Genomic DNA, 18,433 nt, shown 5'->3' on the forward strand with positions numbered 1-18,433 from the left:
CGTGACGCTCTCGCTTCCTCCATCTTGCAGAGACTGAGTGAGGCACACCACTTCCGGGTTTTATAGTCCATCCCCCTCCCACCAGCAGGGGCAGCAGAGAGAATGGCGAATTTTTAAAAAACATTAATATCTTTCTGACATTTAATCGATGGGAAAAATCCTCCAGTCCAGTACAGCGGAGGGGGGCTCTGAGCGAGGTGGCCAAAAATGACGGCCGTAAGTGGCAGTGTTCTCTCGGAAATGATATGATACTCTTCCGAATTATAATTGCAGTACCTCTGGTTTTGGAGAGAAAAGAGTAGTGATATATTTGACCAATCCAGTTAGCCTTCAGCCTGATATGAGCTCGATCTTTGAGGTGCGTCTCATGTAAAAATATCATATAAGCATTATTCGATTTTAATTGGGCAAGAACCTTACACCTTTTAATTGGCTCATTAAGGCCCCTAATATTCCAGCTACAAAATGTAATTCCTCCAGTTTTCTTCAGAGGGTCGTCTTGCATTATAACTTACATGGATTCCCTTGTTTCAGATGTGGCAACACAATAAATCAACCTTCTGGTTGTTGGGTGGGTGATCCCAATTGCAAAACCCTGCTTGTATATCACAAGAAAAAGTGCCTTGAGAAGAAAAAGCAAAAAAAGTGCTAAATAATGTAAATAATACAAAAAAACAGCATTTAAAGATACTGTGCGTGCAGCCCACCCCCTGGTGGGATATTTCGTGTGAGCTTTTGTGGATGTTAATCACAATTAGCTCCGCCTCTTACAAAGTAATATTGCAAAAAAAAACGGACTAAACAAGATATTATGTAAACAGAAAAAACAACACAGACTGTAAATAATTTCCTCTAAGGGAGTTACATTTCTTCTTATAGCTTGCCTCTAAGTGGGTATTTATCGTTTAAATACCCTATTGAAATTAAAAAGTCTTGCTTATTGATATTAGTATGTTAAATACTCGCCCTCCCCCTCCTCTCTCCCTCTCTCCCCCTCTCTCCCCCCCCCCTCCCCCCCTTATTTATATGCATCTTCTGGGTCGATAAAGAAACGCCCCGATCCTCCGTATGTGACCCTTAATTTGGCAGGATGCATTATTCCATATCTTAAGTTTGGGATGTCTCTGAGAATACCACGTGTCTTGGTGAAAAGAGCTCACTTCTTGACAACCTCTGCTGGATAGTCTCTAAATATTCTCATATTTTCTCCTTCAAACATCAGGGATCCTGTGCTTGTCACTTTCTTCATATCTTCAAGAACTGATAGGTCGTGTAGTTTAAGAATAATTTGTCTTGGGGCTCCAGCACCTGATCGGGCTCTCTGGACTCGATGTGCCTGATCAATTTTAGGTTTCTCAGGCAGATTAAATACCTGTTGAAGTAAGTTGGCAGTGAAGTCCCGAGAATCTTTTCCACTTTCCTTCCCTTCCTTCACTCCAACAATTCTTAGGTTTTGACGTCTGGACTGGGCTTCAAGATCTAGGCATTTGACGGTCATTCTGGCCAGTTGCCCAGAAACACGGTCTAGACCTTCCTTCAGTCTTTGCGTTGTGTCAGAGATGTCCGTAGTAGTAGCTTTGAGATCTCTGATAGCGTTGTTTTGTTTTTTTGAAGTGAGGAGAATGGGCTCCAACTTTTGCTAATATCTTATTCGACCTGTTTAATTTCTCCTTTCAAAACGGTGTTTACCTCTTTGATGCGAACTTGTAGAATATCATTTTTTCCGCAAATTTCTTTATTCCTGACATCAAGTCTTGTTTCCAGCTTTCCAAGCTTTTCAGTCAGAATTTCTCCAAAGTCTTTTGCCATAGCCCGTCTTAAAGTTTGTTCTTGTATTTGCTCTTCCATGGTAGAAATAAGTCCTTCTTCCTCAGATTCTTCAGAAGTTTCTTTCTCTTGCTCTTGAAGAACCTGCAGTCGGGTTCTTTGTCTAGTCTGAGGTCGAGTCGGCAGAATCCGTTTACTCATTTAAAAATATCGGTATCCAGTCGGTATACGTCGATTTCTGATGACGTCACTTACGCGACGTCGGGCATCATTCAGTCTGTTTTTCATTCGGTCCGTTTTTCATTCCAGGTATTTTAATGCATTTCAACGCATTTTTTGGAGCGGAGCTAAAAGGAGCGCCTCTTACTGCTCCATGGCACCACCGGAAGTTCTCCTAGATCTGCTGCAATGCTTGACAACCATCTTTACTATCTACAATGCCACCCACCTTTGTGTTGCACTAATGTTTTTTTAAATGTGAGCAGTGAAGATCTTCCATTGTGAAAGAGGTCGACAGATAAAGTTCAAATCATACATCCATTTTAGACTATTGTTCTCCCTGAAATGAAATGCAGAATGCTATGCCATGATAAAGAGATCCTGTTTACTGTTTTTGACTTGAAAGTGTATCTGTTGCTGATTGGTTTCCAAAAATAATTTATTTCATTTTTGTGTACATGGTTATTTTAATTTACACATTTGGAAACATTATTAAACTATCAGTTGGACCTTTTAACCTGATGATCACCTTTGGAATCCAACATCATCTTTGCATATTTTATAAAACAGAAAAAGAAATGAAGATTCCTGCAACCAGAGTATCTGACTACGAGAAGGAGAATGGAGCTGAAGGACATTCATCAAAAGTTAAGGGCCCAAAACTGCCTCCAAAACAACCATCTAATGCGAAAGGTGGTTTCCAAAGAGGTTACATTCAAGATAGCAGAGGTCGAGGTCTGAGTAAGTATTTTATTATCTTGATTTTTATAGCTAAATTTCAGCACCTTAAAGCGAGTTTTTTTTTCTTTTCTTTGCAACATCTCCAGTTAATTTTTGGGCAAGTTGCTAAATGGAAACTGTTGATTATTATTCAGAGAATGCATTTTACAACTGATTTACTTTTTTTGATCTTGAGATATTTCAATAGTAGTTCAAATTCAATGTGCGTGTTTCACCTGACCTTTCCATTACTCGGCTATAACCAGAATGTGGAAACAGGTTGTGAAATGTCCTGCAGGAGGTGAATATCTGGCATGTCAATGTTAATCCCTGATGATTTATAGCTAGTTACTTTGCATCCATTTCATTCATACTCCAAAACCTTGTCTATCATTATGGGGACTTCAACAATGCTAGCTTGAAGATGATGTTTCTGAACTACCATCAGCAATATAGCAAAGAGACAATGTGGGGACTAAACTGACAGCTCAGAGGTGACCCTGCACTTGTAACATGGTTTGCATGCCATCGCTTCCTAAAAGTAAAACTTAGCAGCTCAACAAACAACAGTGCATCACTCCCGAATGGGCACACTGCTTTCTATACTTTCATGAGCTCCAAAGACCCTGAGAACACAGTCTCTGAATTTGACATCAGAAGATCCTTCCATGGGTGAACCCTTAAAGTGCCCAGCTCTGATGGAGTACCTAACCAATATTCTCAAAACCTGGCTGGAGTTTTCGGGACATCTTCAATCCCTCATTACTACATTCCAAGGTCCCCACCTGCTTTACAAGGACAAATTTAACACTGATGACCAAGAAGAGGAAAATAACATTGCAACAACTACAGACTGGTGGCACTCTCATCCATTGTGATAAAGTGTTTTGAAAGGTTGGTCATGATGCAAGTCAACTCCTACTTCAGTATTAACCTGGAACCACTTCAATTTGCCTACCATTACAACAATCAACAGCTGTTGTGATCTTGCTGGACTCCACTCTGTGCTAGACCACTTGGACAATAGACAATAGGCGCAGGAGTAGGCCATTCGACACCGAGTCAGCACTGCCATTCACTGCGATCATGAATGATCATCCGCAATCAGTACCCTGTTCCTGCCTTCCCCCCATATCCCCTGACTCCGCTATCTTTAAGAGCTCTATCTAACTCTCTTGAAAGTATCCAGAAAACCAGCCACCACTGCCTTCTGAGGCAGAGAATTCCACAGATTCAAAACTCTATGGGTGAAAAAGTGTTTCCTCATCTCCGTTCTAAATGCCTTACTCCTTATTCTTAAACTGTGGCCCCTGGTTCTGGACTTCCCCAACATCAGGAACATGTTTCCTGCCTCTAGCATATCCAAACCCTTAATAATCATACATTTCAATGAGATCCCCCCCTCTTCCTTCTAAATTCCAGAGTATACCAGCCCAGTCGCTCCATTCTCTTATCATATGACAGTCCCGCCATCCCGGGAATTAACCTCGTGAACCTTCGCTGCACTCCCTCAATAGCAAGAATGTCCTTCCTCAAATTTGGAGATCAAAACCGTACACAATACTCCAGGTGTGGTCTCACTAGGCAGAAGGACCTCTTTGCTCCTATACTCAACTCTTCTTGTTATGAAGGCCAACATGCCATTCGCTTTCTTCACTGCCTGCTGTACCTGCATGCTTACTTTCATTGACTGACGAACAAGAACAGGGAGATGTCATTGACTTCAGCTTGGCAGTCAACACCATCATCCCTTATAAACCCGTCATAAAACTTGGGGAACTGGGTCGCCGCTCCTAACTTGGATGCTGCAGAATCGGTGTGGGTAGAACTGTGAAATAGCCCAAGGCAGAAAAAGCTTGTTGGAGTTGTATACAGACCACCAAATAGCAATAGGGAGGTTGGGGACAGCATCAGGCAGGAAATTATGGATGCATGTAGCAAAGGTACAGCAGTTATCATGGGTGACTTTAATCTACATAGATTGGGCCAAGCAAATTGGTAGCAGCGCTGAGGAGGAGGATTTCCTAGAATGTATGCATGGTGGCTTTTTAAACCAATATGTAGAAGAACCTACTAGAGGACAGGCCGTCCAATACTGGGGATTGCGTAATACAATACGATAAAACTTTATTCATCCCTGGAAGGAAATTGGTCTGCCAATAGTCACAACACACAAGGTACACGAAAACTGGAAATTAAAAGTGAAAAAAATAGAAAAAGACTAGCCACTGTTGGCTGGCTGCCGTATGCACAGCGCCTTCACCGGAACAAATGAACAAACAAACAAACACACTTATCCGCTGGGTAGAGGATTCTAAACTACAGTGGATGCATTAGTGATCATTTTCCAATGTTCTCTCGACTCTGGATCAGTTCCTGTGGACTGGAGGGTAGCCAATGTAACTCCACTGTTTAAGGAAGGAGGGAGAGAGAAAACGGGGTATTATAGACCACTTAGCCTTACATCGGTAGTGGTTGAGTCGATTATTAAAGATGTTATAGCAATACATTTGGAAAGCAGTGACAGGATCGGTCAAAGTCAGCATGGATTTATGAAGGGGAAATCATGCTTGACTAAACTTTCTGGAATTTATTGATGTAACGAGTAGATAAGGGAGAGCCAGTAGATGTGTATCTGGACTTTCAAAACTCCTTTGACAAGGTCCCACACAAGACATTAGTGTGCAAAATTAGATCACATGGTATTGGGGATAGGGTATTGACATGAATAGAGAACTGGTTGGCAGACAGGAAGCAAAGAGTAGGAAGTAACGGGTCCTTTTCAGAATGGCAGGCAGTGACTAGTGGGGTGCCGCACGGCTTGGTACTGGGACCCCAGTTATTTACAATATATTAACGATTTAGACGAGGGAATTAAATGTGACATCTCCAAGTTTGCGGATGACATAAAGCCGGGTGGCAGTGTGAGCTGTGATGAGGATGCTATGTGGCTGCAGGGTGACTTGGATAGGTTGGGTGAGTGGACAGATGCATGGCAGATGCAGTATAATGTGGATAAATGTGAGGTTATCCACTTTGGTGGTAAGAACAGGAAGGCAGATTATTATCTGAATGGTGTTGGATTAGGAAAAGGGGAGGTGCAACAAGACCTGGGTATGCTTGTATGTCAGTCACTGAAAGTAAACATGCAGATACAGCAGACAGTGAAGAAAGCTAATGGCATGTTGGCCTTTATTGCAAGAGGATTTGAGTTTAGGAGCAAGGTGGTCCTACTGCAGTTGTGTAGGGCCCTGGTGAGACGGCACCTGGAGTATTGTGTGCAATTTTGGTCTCCTAATTTGAGGAAGGACATTCTTGCTATTGAGGCAGTGCAGCGTAGGTTCACCAGGTTAATTCCCGGGATGGCGGGTTCACCAGAGATTTGAATGCTCAAGAACGAAGGTGGCTGCAAAAAGTGGTGGACATCACCACCTCGAATATTTGTGGGTTGTGTAAAAGAATTTCACTGTGCCATGCGTGACAATAAAAGAACAATTGACCTTCCTACCTCAAGAAAGCAGTAGTTGCAAATGTGAATTTTTTTGTGATTTCATAAATGGCGCACAGTTATTTCCTTTGGTGTGCTCAATTCTGTTGTATTTGGTCTCTTCTCAATCTGTCATAATAATGCCAAAATCAGGAGGTTATGTATCATACATCCTGATACTTAAAATGCCGTTGAATATGTTTGTTGGCCAACAGGTTAGAACAATGTAAACTCATTAACCAGAAAATTTAAGGGCAGGAGCTTTCCTACTTTAATCCTTGTAACTTGAGACCATATTTTGCGATGTAAGAAGGAATAGTTATACGGTCTCTTTCCCTTTTGGGTGAAAGCTCGTGAAGCATCCTGCATTGAAATCTTTTTTTTTTTTTTTGAACAGTTAAAATGTTTCCTGACGATTCATCATTTTGGCCATGGGACCGTTCAAAGGAGCATGCCCAAAAGCCACAGAATGGAAGGAACCTGCCACATACCCAGAAAAAAGAAAATGATAAACCAACAAGAAACGACTATGGCAAGCAAAGAGGTTATTGCCTTTTTTTTTAACTCAAGGATTCAAAACTCTAAATCTGTTTGTTTTTGTTTTTTGCAAAACCAAACATTCTTTGTTTTTGCAAAATAAAGACACTTTGCCAGAGTAATTTCATTGGGTCAGGCAACATCTCTGGAGAACATGCATAGGTGACATTTCGGGTTGGGTTTATATATATATATATATTTTTTTTAAATATATATATATATATTTTTATTTTTTTAAAATATATATATATATATATATATATATATATATATGTATGTGTGTGCCTGTATGTATATGTGCGTGTGTATTACATAAAATTATATATTTTTAATTTTAAAAGCAGGCAATGGATAATTGAAAAACAAGAAACTGCAGGTGCTAGAGTCCTGAGCTGTAGAATTTTGGCGGGTCAGACAACATCAGTGGAGAGAATGAATAAATTACATTACTGATCAGGACCCTTGTTCGGTTAATAGAGTAGTTAGAAAACTGGAAAAGAGGTGGTGGTGGGCAATGCCTGGCAAGTAATGGGTGAATTCAGGGGAGGGGAGGGGAGAATTGGCAGATACGTGGAGATAGTGATAAAGGTAAGAGTATGACAGAGGAAGAGTGTGTGAATCTGTGTCTCATCTAGAGGGACTGCTGAAATCCCTGAACAGAAATGTGAAAGTTGGTGTAGGGACTGGTGTTACATCACCTGCAGTTGCCAGAGAAAGTAACTGGGGAGGGGATGTTTCGGGTGGGAAGAGATGAGTGAACCAAGGAGTTATGGAGAGAGAGTTCTCTATGAAAAGAGAAAAAGGGTGGGGGCAGGGAAATAATTGATGGATCATTGATTTGTATTAACAGCAGTGAAGGAAGTACACATTTGTGTACAGAAGTTGCCATAGCAGATCACTTAATCAGAAAATACTGAACATATCAAAATACTTTAAATTGTGTTTTAGCATATGGCGTAACAAGATTATTGTTAAAAGCTTACAGATGCATATTTCCCATTAAAAAATTTTTTTTAAATTAAGATGCTAAAATGTGATTTTTTTAACAACTGTATAAATGCTACTTATACATATGAGAAAATATTTTATTAAAATGGGAATAGACAGTTCTACCTAAATGTGAGGAGTTTGCAGATTATCCTTGTCGATTTCCTGGTATTCTGGCTTCAGCCTAAGCGGTGACATTTTCGCTCACCACTAGATGCAGCAATCCCAATATTTCCTGTGGACTGGAGCAATCAAATGGGGCAGCGAAAACCTCTGCAGCCCTCCCATCATTTAACCAGAGAATTCTAATCTTTAAATTAGGCCCCAACCAAGTGTATGAGAGACAGCAGCCCTGTGAAGAAAGGTGTCATTATATTCTTAATTAATCTTTTAGTTAGGGTCAATTGCTTTAACTAAACGTATAGGTGAGCTTTGTAAGTCTGTTTGCAAATAAAACTGCATAAGAGTTGAGGGGGGAGGAAGGGGCATGTGTTTGCTGTGTTGAAGTGCTGGGGGGGGGGGGGGGGGTGGGGGGCAGGCTTTTGGTTGCACCACGTTAATTTTAGAAAAAAATGATATAATAAAGATGTCGGGATCCATGCTTAGTCACAAACATGACTTTTCAATATTGTGGACTAATATATTTATTTGCTTACATTGTGATTATTTTCTTTAGAGGAGAAATCTTCCAAATCTGGGACACCACACCTTGGTGCAAGGCATTTTGGGGATCAACACGCATACAGTAGTCAAGGAAAAGGACATTTAAGCGAAGGTGGAAGTACTCCGCACATCAGGACAACATCAGATTCAGTTCCACATAAAAATAAAAACAGTGGTTTTACTGGATATGATACTGATAGTAGCCAAGAATCAAGGGACAAAGGCAATGGTAGAAGTAGAAATAAGGGTAAGGTATGGAAACCCTCACGGGAAACACTGAACGTGGATAGTATTTTTGAGGAAGGGAGCAAGAGACAAAACAGTCCAAAGCACAAATCAAACGCTGCTCAGCAGATGCTACATAGCAAAGGACAGAATCCTAATGATTTATTGAATGAGAAACGAAAACACAAAGGATTGATGACAATATATGAAGATGAATGCAAACACGGAAATGGAACTTCTTCATTAGAAGTTGATGGAAAAGCAAATCCAAAAAATGAAAACAAATGTGAAAACTTAAAAATCCATAGCTCTGGTTATAGGACACAGAAAATGGAATCTGGTCATGAAAGCAGCAGTTTGGTCAATAATGCCGACCCCGACTCTCAAAGTGTGGAGATTTTTAGTGGGAAGCACATGACGAATAACCAAGATGCACTTTCCAACAGGTATTATTTGTTTTTAAATTGATCTTATGTTAAAAGTTTAAAGTACAGGTGCACAACCTTTTATCCGAAAGCCTTTGGACCAGACACTTCTCGGATTTCGGAATTTTTCGGATTTCGGAATGGAAGATTTTTAGCGTAGATTAGGTAGGTAGCTTGAAAAGTCTGGAGCGGCTGCCTCCTCCCCGGAGACCGGGGAATCATTGTAAATCATTGCTTAAATGTTAGTCAGTTAGTTTGGAGGGATTCTATGTGGTGGGGGGGGGGGGGGGGTGAAGGGGGAAACTTTAATTCTTAGTCCCCTACCTGGTCGGAGAGGCGGGGAGCGGGCAATGCCTTACCGGGTCGCCGTGCAGTAAGCTCCGGAGCGCTGTGGCCGCCGACTCCCAACATCGCGGAGCTGGGACTGCGGGCGTCCGGCCGCGGGCGGCGCCGGTTGGAGCTCCGACCCCGGCAACTCTACCCCTGGCTGCGCGGCACTCCAAATCCAGCGCCGCCCGCAGCCCCAGCTCCGCGATGTTGGGAGTCGGCGGCCACAGCGCTGGGATACCAGCGGGGAGCGGGCAATGCCTTACCGGATCGCCGTGCGGTAAGCTCCGGAGCGCTGTGGCCGCCGACTCCCAACATCGTGGAGCTGGGGCTGCGGGCGTCCGGTCGCGGGCGGCGCTGGATTTGGAGTGCCGCGCAGCCAGGGGTAGAGTTGCCGGGGTCGGAGCTCCAACCGGCACCGCCCGCGGCCCCAGCTCCGAGATGTTGGGAGTCGGCGGCCACAGCGCTCCGGAGCTTACTGCACGGCGACCCGATAAGGCATTGCCCGCTCCCCGCCTCTCCAACCAGGTAGGGGACTAAGAATTAAAGTTTCCCCCTTCCCCCCCCCCCCCCCCTCTTCACATAAAAGCCCTCCAAACTAACTGACTAACATTTAAGCAATGATTTACAGATGTTTAAGTGTCTCCCCGGTCTCCGGGGAGGAGGCAGCCGCTACAGTAGTACAGACCTGGGTTGACCGTGGGTCGTTTCGGGTCAAGTTTGGCGCCAAACGCGAGCTTTGGTGTGCAGACGACATCCTGGAAAAATGTCCGGTTTTCGGAGCTTTTCGGTTTCCGGAACTCTGGATAAAAGGTTGTGCACCTGTATAATGTAAATGAAGTAGTAAAATTGTAGTTTATCTTTTTTTCCATTTTGTATACAGGATCATTTTCCATTGTAAAATAATGGTGCAGATCACTAGTTGTGTGCATTTGAGTATATTATAAATGTGCATGATGTAGATTAAAGTCAAAACATCAAATTAATTTAAAATATTGTCTGTAGTGATTGTCAAAGTAAAGATTGTTGAATTAACATGTTGATACAACATGTATCTAAATCTTCTATGTTATGTATTTTAGGAATCCAATAACATCACTCAAAACTGACAGAAGTCTTAATCTGCCCATTAATAGGTTTCCAGATAACGAAGGTAAGGTTTATTGTCAATTGGCATGGCACGTAATCTTATAGAATTTGCAGCCATCCGCTTTAGTGCAACAACATTACTATAAGTTGTAAAGACCCTATGAAATGGGGCTATAAGCAGTTTTGAAAAATGGCATGCAAAATTTCACATATACGAGTTCTCAAAATTATATGCAACATTGAGGAGAAATGTTGAGGTTTGCTGTTATATGGATTTAATTCTAAAGAATAGAATGCATAATAATAAAACATCTGCATTGTATGCCTTTTCAATACTCAATCAACTATATTGATCTTAATATAATTTTCAGTCAGTCTTGGCATCATGTTTGGCACAGATATGGGCCGGCATTTTGCAGTGCTGTAATGTTCCATGTTCTATTTTTTCAACTTCTGCAGTTGGTTTTATTTTTAAACCTAAATTCTCAATAGTAGAGAGGGAGGGAGAGGGGGTAGAGAGATAGGGGGGTAGAGAGGGACAGTGGGGGGGGGTAGAGAGGGGAGGGGGTGGGGGGTAGAGAGGGACTGTGGGGGGGATAGAGAGGGAGGTGGGTAAGGGAGTGATGGGTATATAGGGGTTGAGGGGTGGGATGGGTGGAGGGGAGGATGGGTAGAGATGGTGGTCTGTGTCCTCTGGTAGTTTATTGTCTTGTCTCTTTTCAGGTTTCTACGGGCCGAAGGGAGGGGGGTAGAGACCCCACCCCATCTCATTTCCCTCATCCTCCTCCCCTCACTCCCATTCCCAGCCCCAGCACCTACGCAGGTCGAAGCTGAACCCAACTTCGGATTTATTTGCATTTATATTTTCTAATTATTATGATCATCAGACAGGATCAGAATTAGGCAGTTCAGCCCATTGAATCTGCCCTGCCATCCCATCATGGCCGATCATTTTTCCTTTTCAATCCCACACACTTACGAATCAAGAACCTATCAATCTCTACTTTAATAATACCCAATGACAAAGCCATCAATGCTCCTCATATGTTAACCCAATCATCCCAGGATAATTGTCGTAAACCACCTCTGAACCCACTCTGACCCCAGCACATCCTTCTTCAGATTAATGACATTAAACTGCTCTCAGTATTCAAAATGGTGGCTAACCAGCACCTTAAAGCCTCACCATTACATCCTTGTTTTTATATAGTAATCTGCTCAATATGAATGCTAACATTGCATTTGCCTTCCTTGCTACTGACTCAACCAGCAATTTAACTTTTCGGGAATTCTGCACTAGCACTCCCAAGTCCCTTTGCACTTCCGATTTACTGAACAGTGTATATTTTCTTTGATACTAAACACTCTGTCATCTTCCCCTTTCCGGATCTCTTTCTGTCTAGTACCAGCAATATTTGTGTATCAATTTCTGTCAGATTAGATCATCCTGATAAATCCATTGGCCATATTGAGAGACCATATTGTGGGAGTTCCAAAAAGGAGTATTCAAATTATTCCTACTTCGTAGCTCTCAGTTAATTGACTGGTAGTATATGACACATTACAGTCTGTTTGATTTATTTCTGTAAGCATTGAAGGTTTGTATCTTCAAAACACTTTCAACCAGGAAGCTTGGGCAAAGCGCATTTATTTTAAATCAATGCCCCCTTATTGAACATTCTGCAAAGTGAAATGGTGCCTTGCTAATTTTAGATACTTCAAATAAAGAATCCCCTTTATCTCTATTCCAAAAGAAAGAAACCTCTTTCTGACAACTTTTCCGCACAGTTATAATTCTCTAAATATTGGGATGTTTTCTGTACTCTGGTACTATCGCTTTTTCATGCAGTATGATGATCAGAACTATGCATGGTTCATTAATTAATGATCTAGATTGGGTTACTTTAAGTCAGCAACTCGAAAGAGAACCAATAGCTAACGATACTGTGGAGGTAGGTTGGCATGTTCACAAACTGCGTGCCTGAGGCTTAATTACTACTCACTATGGCTCCTCTTTGTCTGATCGTTGCAGCAGTGAGGCCTTCAGATGAATTCGATCTGACAGATCACAAGATATTAATGTGACCATGGAAATTACACTCAAATTGACCAGGAAGTTTGAATACATGGAACACACGGCATCCCAATTTCTTGTATAATTGCAGCAGCACTCCATTCTTCCATTTCAGACAATAATGCAAATTTACCTCAGTTGCTGTCTTGCTACCTTATCTGTGTTATACGGATATCTTAATCGGTGGGCATGTGATCTAAGATCCTTCTATTAATAAATGATTGTGTATTTCCTTGTCTTGGTGTAATAGATCTCTAGGATATATTACATTTTTCTGAATCAAACCATTTCTCACTTTTTCTATCGCCTCCAAACCTAATTGTGACTTCTACTTGTGAAGACACAAGAAAGCAAATGCTAGAACCAAGACCAACAAACAATCCATTGGAGGAACTCAATTGGTAGAGCAGCATCTGTGGAGGCAAATGAGCAGCTGATGTTTCAAGGCCGGTTGAAGTGTTCCAACTGAAACATCAAATGTCCGTTATTATCCGCAGATGCTGCTCAACCCGTTGAATGCTTCCAGATTGTTTACGGATTCAATGGGTGTCTAAATTATTCATTTAAAATATACCATATTTACCATTAAATTAATGAACTAATAAAAAATATGTGATGTTGATGACTGTCCCTGATTAGCCCAGACTTTTCCAAATGGCAGAAAATCTTAAGATTTAAAGTCATTTGATATGCTCCACGCACATCTGATAATGAAAAGTCAGATCATTTTTCCTCCAGTTTGAGTGAGATGTCAGTTAGGGGAGGGTGAAGGGTGAAGGGTGGGGGGGAAGCAAGTGGGGAGAGGAAATGTATAAGAAGCTGCATGCGTGGATGCGAGGAGATTCAGCTTTTTACTGGGATGAAATGCATAAAAAGTAAATTTGAAAGGGAGGTTGCAGCAAAGGTGCAAGAGATGAAATGTATTTGTAATGCTGGAGGGTTATTTCACTTGGGGACCAGCACGGAAAGGAGGAAATTGGAAGTGACTGGCAACTGGATGCATTCCGAGCAAGGAAGAAATGTGGATGCGGGGAAAAATGACTAAATGGCAGTTTGAGGTCGTGAAGTGGTTGGAGGAAAAACATTTGCAAGATACCAAAAATTATGCATGGAAACCTGGAACTAATGGTTCACGTATATAGGTAGTTGCATCTTTTTGAATGATTTGCCATTTGAAATTGTCTTTTAAAACACCACCAGTGAAGAAGTTCTGTTCTATCAAAAATATTCGTTAGACTAACTGGTTTTTGGGATATGACGAATGAATTTAACGGTAACGAGTTACTTATTCCTAGAGAACAGAAAGCAAATTAATATGCTGTAGTGTTCTGTGTACATTGCATTAGTCAATTAGATGCACCAAGACATGACATCTGACTATTTTAGGGGTTATCCAAGCAGCAGATCATGCTTCCCTGTAAAAATTGTTTGCTGCTTTTAGCCATGGTTGATTATCTATGTCAGCAGAAGAGAAAAATAACATTTCTATTTATAAGCGTGGAATTCTTTGTGAAGTCATCGTGGCCTTGGGCAAGAAGGCAATGCCAAAATGATATTTATTCTCTAATCAATATTTGCTGGACTTTGCTGCCTCCAAGCGTTGAATATATATTAATGCTTCATAATAAATAATACATTAACAGGAGGCAAGGACTAGTAGAAGACCGTCCTCTACTGATTTGTGAGAATTTCTCTGAATATCATATATCTATCTATATACTTTTAAAACTGTGTGTGTGTCTGTGTGTGTGTGTGTGTGTGTGTGTCTGTCTGTGTGTCATTTTGCGTGTGAAACGTATCTCCTCGAAAACCAGATGCAAAAACGCAGAGATTTTTACAATTTCGGTAGGAATTTAACTTATGAGTTCAGAAATCCACTCCTTGGTCAATTATTTCCCCAGATTTTGAATAAAATTGTTCACAAAACTCAATTTTATAAATATAAACGCCGCTCACCAGCTGTTGACGTCACAATGCCTACATGCCCACCAATCCAGGCCCACCTGCGTCCTGGCCCCGCGCCCCCGCCGCTGTGGAGTAAAGGCGCAGAAAGATCGAGAAAGTTCTGCAGAACAAAGATTCTACAGTTCTGTTCCGCTATAGCTTCAGATCTCGGGGCAGCGACTCCTCACGCTCTGAACTTCTCATAAGTTCTGCAGCTCCATTCCGCTACCCTCCCATCCCCTGCGCGCTCATTCCAGCTGTGGGTTTCCAGAGAGTCAGAAGCTGGTGCTGCTTTGCTGTCAACGCTCGCTCCTGGGCGAACACGTCTTGCCTTAGCGGCTTTAAAGGGCTGTTGTCAGCTGACAGTTATCAACGGCAGCGGGCGTCGCGAGGCCTAATTACATCATCACCCTACCCCTGACGCGCGCTGACATTTGGCTCTCTGACTCCTTCTCGAACGAGCAAGTTCAGCAGATCCAGAGGACAGGCGAGATCCTGGAGAGGGGGAGTGGGGGGGATTGAGGGAGAGGGGGGAATGGGGGAGGTGAGGAGGGAGAGTGTGGGAATAGAGGGAGAGGAGTGCGGGTGGAAGGCAGTGGGGAATAGATGGACTGCCCCAACCCCTCTCCCTCCCCTCTCTCCCACTCCCTCCCCACTCTCCCCCCTCCCTCCCCACTCTCAACCCCCTCTCCCCTACCCCATCTTCCCCTCCCTCCCCACTCTTTCCCCTCTCTCCCCTACCCCATCCCCCTCCACCCCTCGCCTACCCTCTTCCCTCCACCCCTCTCGTACCCCCTTCCCTCCACCCCCCCCCCCGTACCCCCTTCCCTCCACCCCATCTCTCTCCCCCACCTCTCTCCCCCACCTCTCTCCCCCCACCTCTCTCCCCCCACCTCTCTCCCCCCACCTCTCTCCCCCCACCTCTCTCCCCCCACCTCTCTCCCCCCCCCTCTCTCCCCCCACCTCTCTCCCCCCACCTCTCTCCCCCCACCTCTCTCCCCCCCCACCTCTCTCCCCCACCTCTCTCTCCCCCCACCTCTCTCTCCCCCCACCTCTCTCTCCCCCCACCTCTCTCTCCCCCCCCCTCTCTCTCCCCCCACCTCTCTCTCCCCCCACCTCTCTCTCCCCCCACCTCTCTCTCCCCCCCACTCTCTCTCTCCCCCCACCTCTCTCTCCCCCCACCTCTCCCCTCCCCCACCTCTCTCCTCTCTCCCCCCCACCTCTCTCTCATCCCCCCCCACCTCTCTCTCTCTCCCCCCACCTCTCTCTCTCCCCCCCACCCTGCTCTCTCCCCCACCTCTCTCCTCCCCCCCCCCACCTCTCTCCCTCTCCCCAGTCTCCACCACTCTCTCTCCCCCACCCCTCTCCCTCTCCCCAGTCTCCACCACTCTCTCTCCCCCCCCCCCCCACCACTCTCTCCCCCCCCACCTCTCTCCCCCCCCCACCTCTCTCTCCCCCCCCCCCACCACTCTCTCTCCCCCCCCACCACTCTCTCTCCCCCCCACCACTCTCTCTCCCCCCCCACCACTCTCTCCCCCCCCCACCTCTCTCTCTCCCCCCCCCACCACTCTCTCCTCTCCCCCCCACCACTCTCTCCCCCCCCCCACCTCTCTCTCCCCCCCCCCACCACTCTCTCCCCCCCCCCCCACCTCTCTCTCCCCCCCCCACCTCTCTCCCCCCCCCCACCTCTCTCTCCCCCCCCCACCTCTCTCTCCCCCCCCCACCTCTCTCTCCCCCACCTTTCTCTCCCCCACCTCTTTCTCCCCCCCACCTCTTTCTCCCCCCCCACCTCTCTCTCCCCTCCACACCTCTCTCCCCCCCCCCCACCTCTCTCTCCCCCCCCACCTCTCTCTCCCCACCACCTCTCTCTCCCCTCCACCTCTCTCTCCCCCCCACCTCCCCCCCCACCTCTCTCTCCCCCCACCTCTCTTCCCCCCCCTCACCCCTCCTCTCTCACCCACCCTCCACCTCCTCTCGCTCTCTCTTGCCCTTCTGTTTCTCCCCCACCTCTCTCCCCCCCACCTCTCTCCCCCCCACCTCTCTCCCCCCCACCTCTCTCTCCCCTACACCTCTCCCCCCCCCACCACTCTCTCCCCCCACCACTCTCTCCCCTCCACCTCTCTCCCCCCCCTCCTCTCTCTCCCCCCCACCTCTCTCCCCCCCACCTCTCTCTCCCCCCCACCTCTCTCCCCCCCCCCACCTCTCTCCCCCCCCCCCACCTCTCTCTCCCCCCCCCCCTCACCTCTCTCCCCCCCCCCCCCCCACCTCTCTCCCCCCCCCCACCTCTCTCTCCCCCCCCACCTCTCTCTCCCCCCCCCACCTCTCTCTTTGAAGAGACCCTCATGAAAGCCTCATCTATAATGGAAGATGCACTGTGCAGAAGTCTAACATGCCCTTCGACTCTTCAATTACTTCTGTTTTCCAGGGCCCCACTACCTCATCTTTAGATGTTCAGTCACTCTACACCTCCATCCTCCACCAGGAAGATCTTAAACCACTCTGTTTGTTCCTCAACCACAGAACCAGCCAATTTCCGTCCACTAACACTCTCCTCCACCTGGAATAGCTGATCCTTACCCTTAACAACTTCTTCAACTTCTCCCACTTCCTCCAAATCCAAGGCATAGCTGTGGGCACTCGCATGGGCCCCAGTTATGCCTGTCTCTTTGTAGGGTACGTCGAACAATCACTGTTCCAGGCGTACACTGACCCTATCCCCGAACTCTACCTCTGCTACATTGACGACTGCATCGGTGCTACCTCCTGCACCCATGCAGAACTCACTGACTTCATTATCTTGATGACTAATTTCCATCCTGCACTCAAATTCACTTGGACCATCTCCAACATTTCCCAACACTTTCTAGATGTCCCCATTCCCTAAAGAATGAGGACATCTCCGATGACCTGGTAGGGAACACCTCATCCTGCGTGCAGATGCGGCGTAGACAGAGGATTTGGGAATAGGGGATAGAGTATTTACAGGAAGCAGGGTGGGAAGAAGTGTAGTGTAGATAGCTATGGGAGTCAGTGAGTTTGTGATAGATGTCAGTCGATAGTCTGTCTCCTGTGATGGAGACGGTAAGATCTAGAAACAGTTGGGAAATGTTGGAGATGGTCCAAGTGTATTTGAGTGCAGGATGGAAATTAGTCGTGAAGTTGAGGAAGTCAGTGAGCTGCATGGGTGGAGGAGGTAGCATCAATAGTCGTCAATGTAGCGGAGGTAGAGTTCAGGGATAAGGCCAGTGAACGCCTGGAACAGTGATTGTTCGATGTACCCTGCAAAGAGGTAGGCATAGCTGGGGTCTATGTGAGTGCCCATAGCTACGCCTTGGATTTGGAGGAAGTGGGAGGAGTCTAAGTTGTTAAGGGTAAGGACCAGCTATGCTAGGCGGAGGAGAGCGTTAGTACACGGAAATTGGCTGGTTCTGCGGTCGAAGAAACGGAGGGCTTTGAGACCTTCCTGGCAGGGGATGGAGGTGTCAAGTGACTGAACATCCATCGTAAAGATGAGATAGGGGGGCCTGGAAAACGGAAGTCATTGAAGAGTCTTGGACATGGGTAGGGAAGGATTGGACCAGGGGGGATAGGATGGAGTTGAGGAATGTGGAAATTAACTTGGTGGGACATGAACAAGCAGAAACAATGGGTCTACCAGGGCACTTCTGTTTGTGTATTTTGGGGAGAAGATAAAATCGGGCCATGCGGGCTAGGGAACGATAAGGTTGGAGGCTTTAGAGGGCAGACAGCCGGAAGTGATGAAGTCAGTAATGGTATGTGATATTAAGGCGAGGTGCTCTTCTGTGGGATCATGGTTCAAAGATTAGTAGGAGGTTGTGACAGAGTTGTCGCGTGGCCTCTGGTCAGCGCGCCAGACAACCATGGTGCCTCCCTTGTCGGCAAGTTTGTTTATCATGTAGGGGTTGGTGCAGAATGAGCAGAGGGCTTGTACTTTCAGAGGGGCAGAAG

At 45.4% G+C, this 18,433-nt stretch overlaps 1 protein-coding gene across 1 annotated transcript in view; it reads left to right on the plus strand.

The window, feature by feature from the left end:
• Positions 1 to 18,433, plus strand: part of usp53 (ubiquitin specific peptidase 53) — a 98,842-nt gene that overhangs the window by 63,220 nt on the left and 17,189 nt on the right. The window contains exons 10-13 of the mRNA XM_033023564.1: positions 2,557 to 2,727; positions 6,591 to 6,737; positions 8,394 to 9,051; positions 10,440 to 10,510. Coding sequence (XP_032879455.1) covers positions 2,557 to 2,727; positions 6,591 to 6,737; positions 8,394 to 9,051; positions 10,440 to 10,510 — 1,047 coding nt within the window. The remainder of the gene's footprint in view (positions 1 to 2,556; positions 2,728 to 6,590; positions 6,738 to 8,393; positions 9,052 to 10,439; positions 10,511 to 18,433) is intronic.

The sequence above is a fragment of the Amblyraja radiata genome, chromosome 1 (genome assembly GCF_010909765.2).
Source record: "Amblyraja radiata isolate CabotCenter1 chromosome 1, sAmbRad1.1.pri, whole genome shotgun sequence".
NCBI lineage: Eukaryota > Metazoa > Chordata > Chondrichthyes > Rajiformes > Rajidae > Amblyraja > Amblyraja radiata.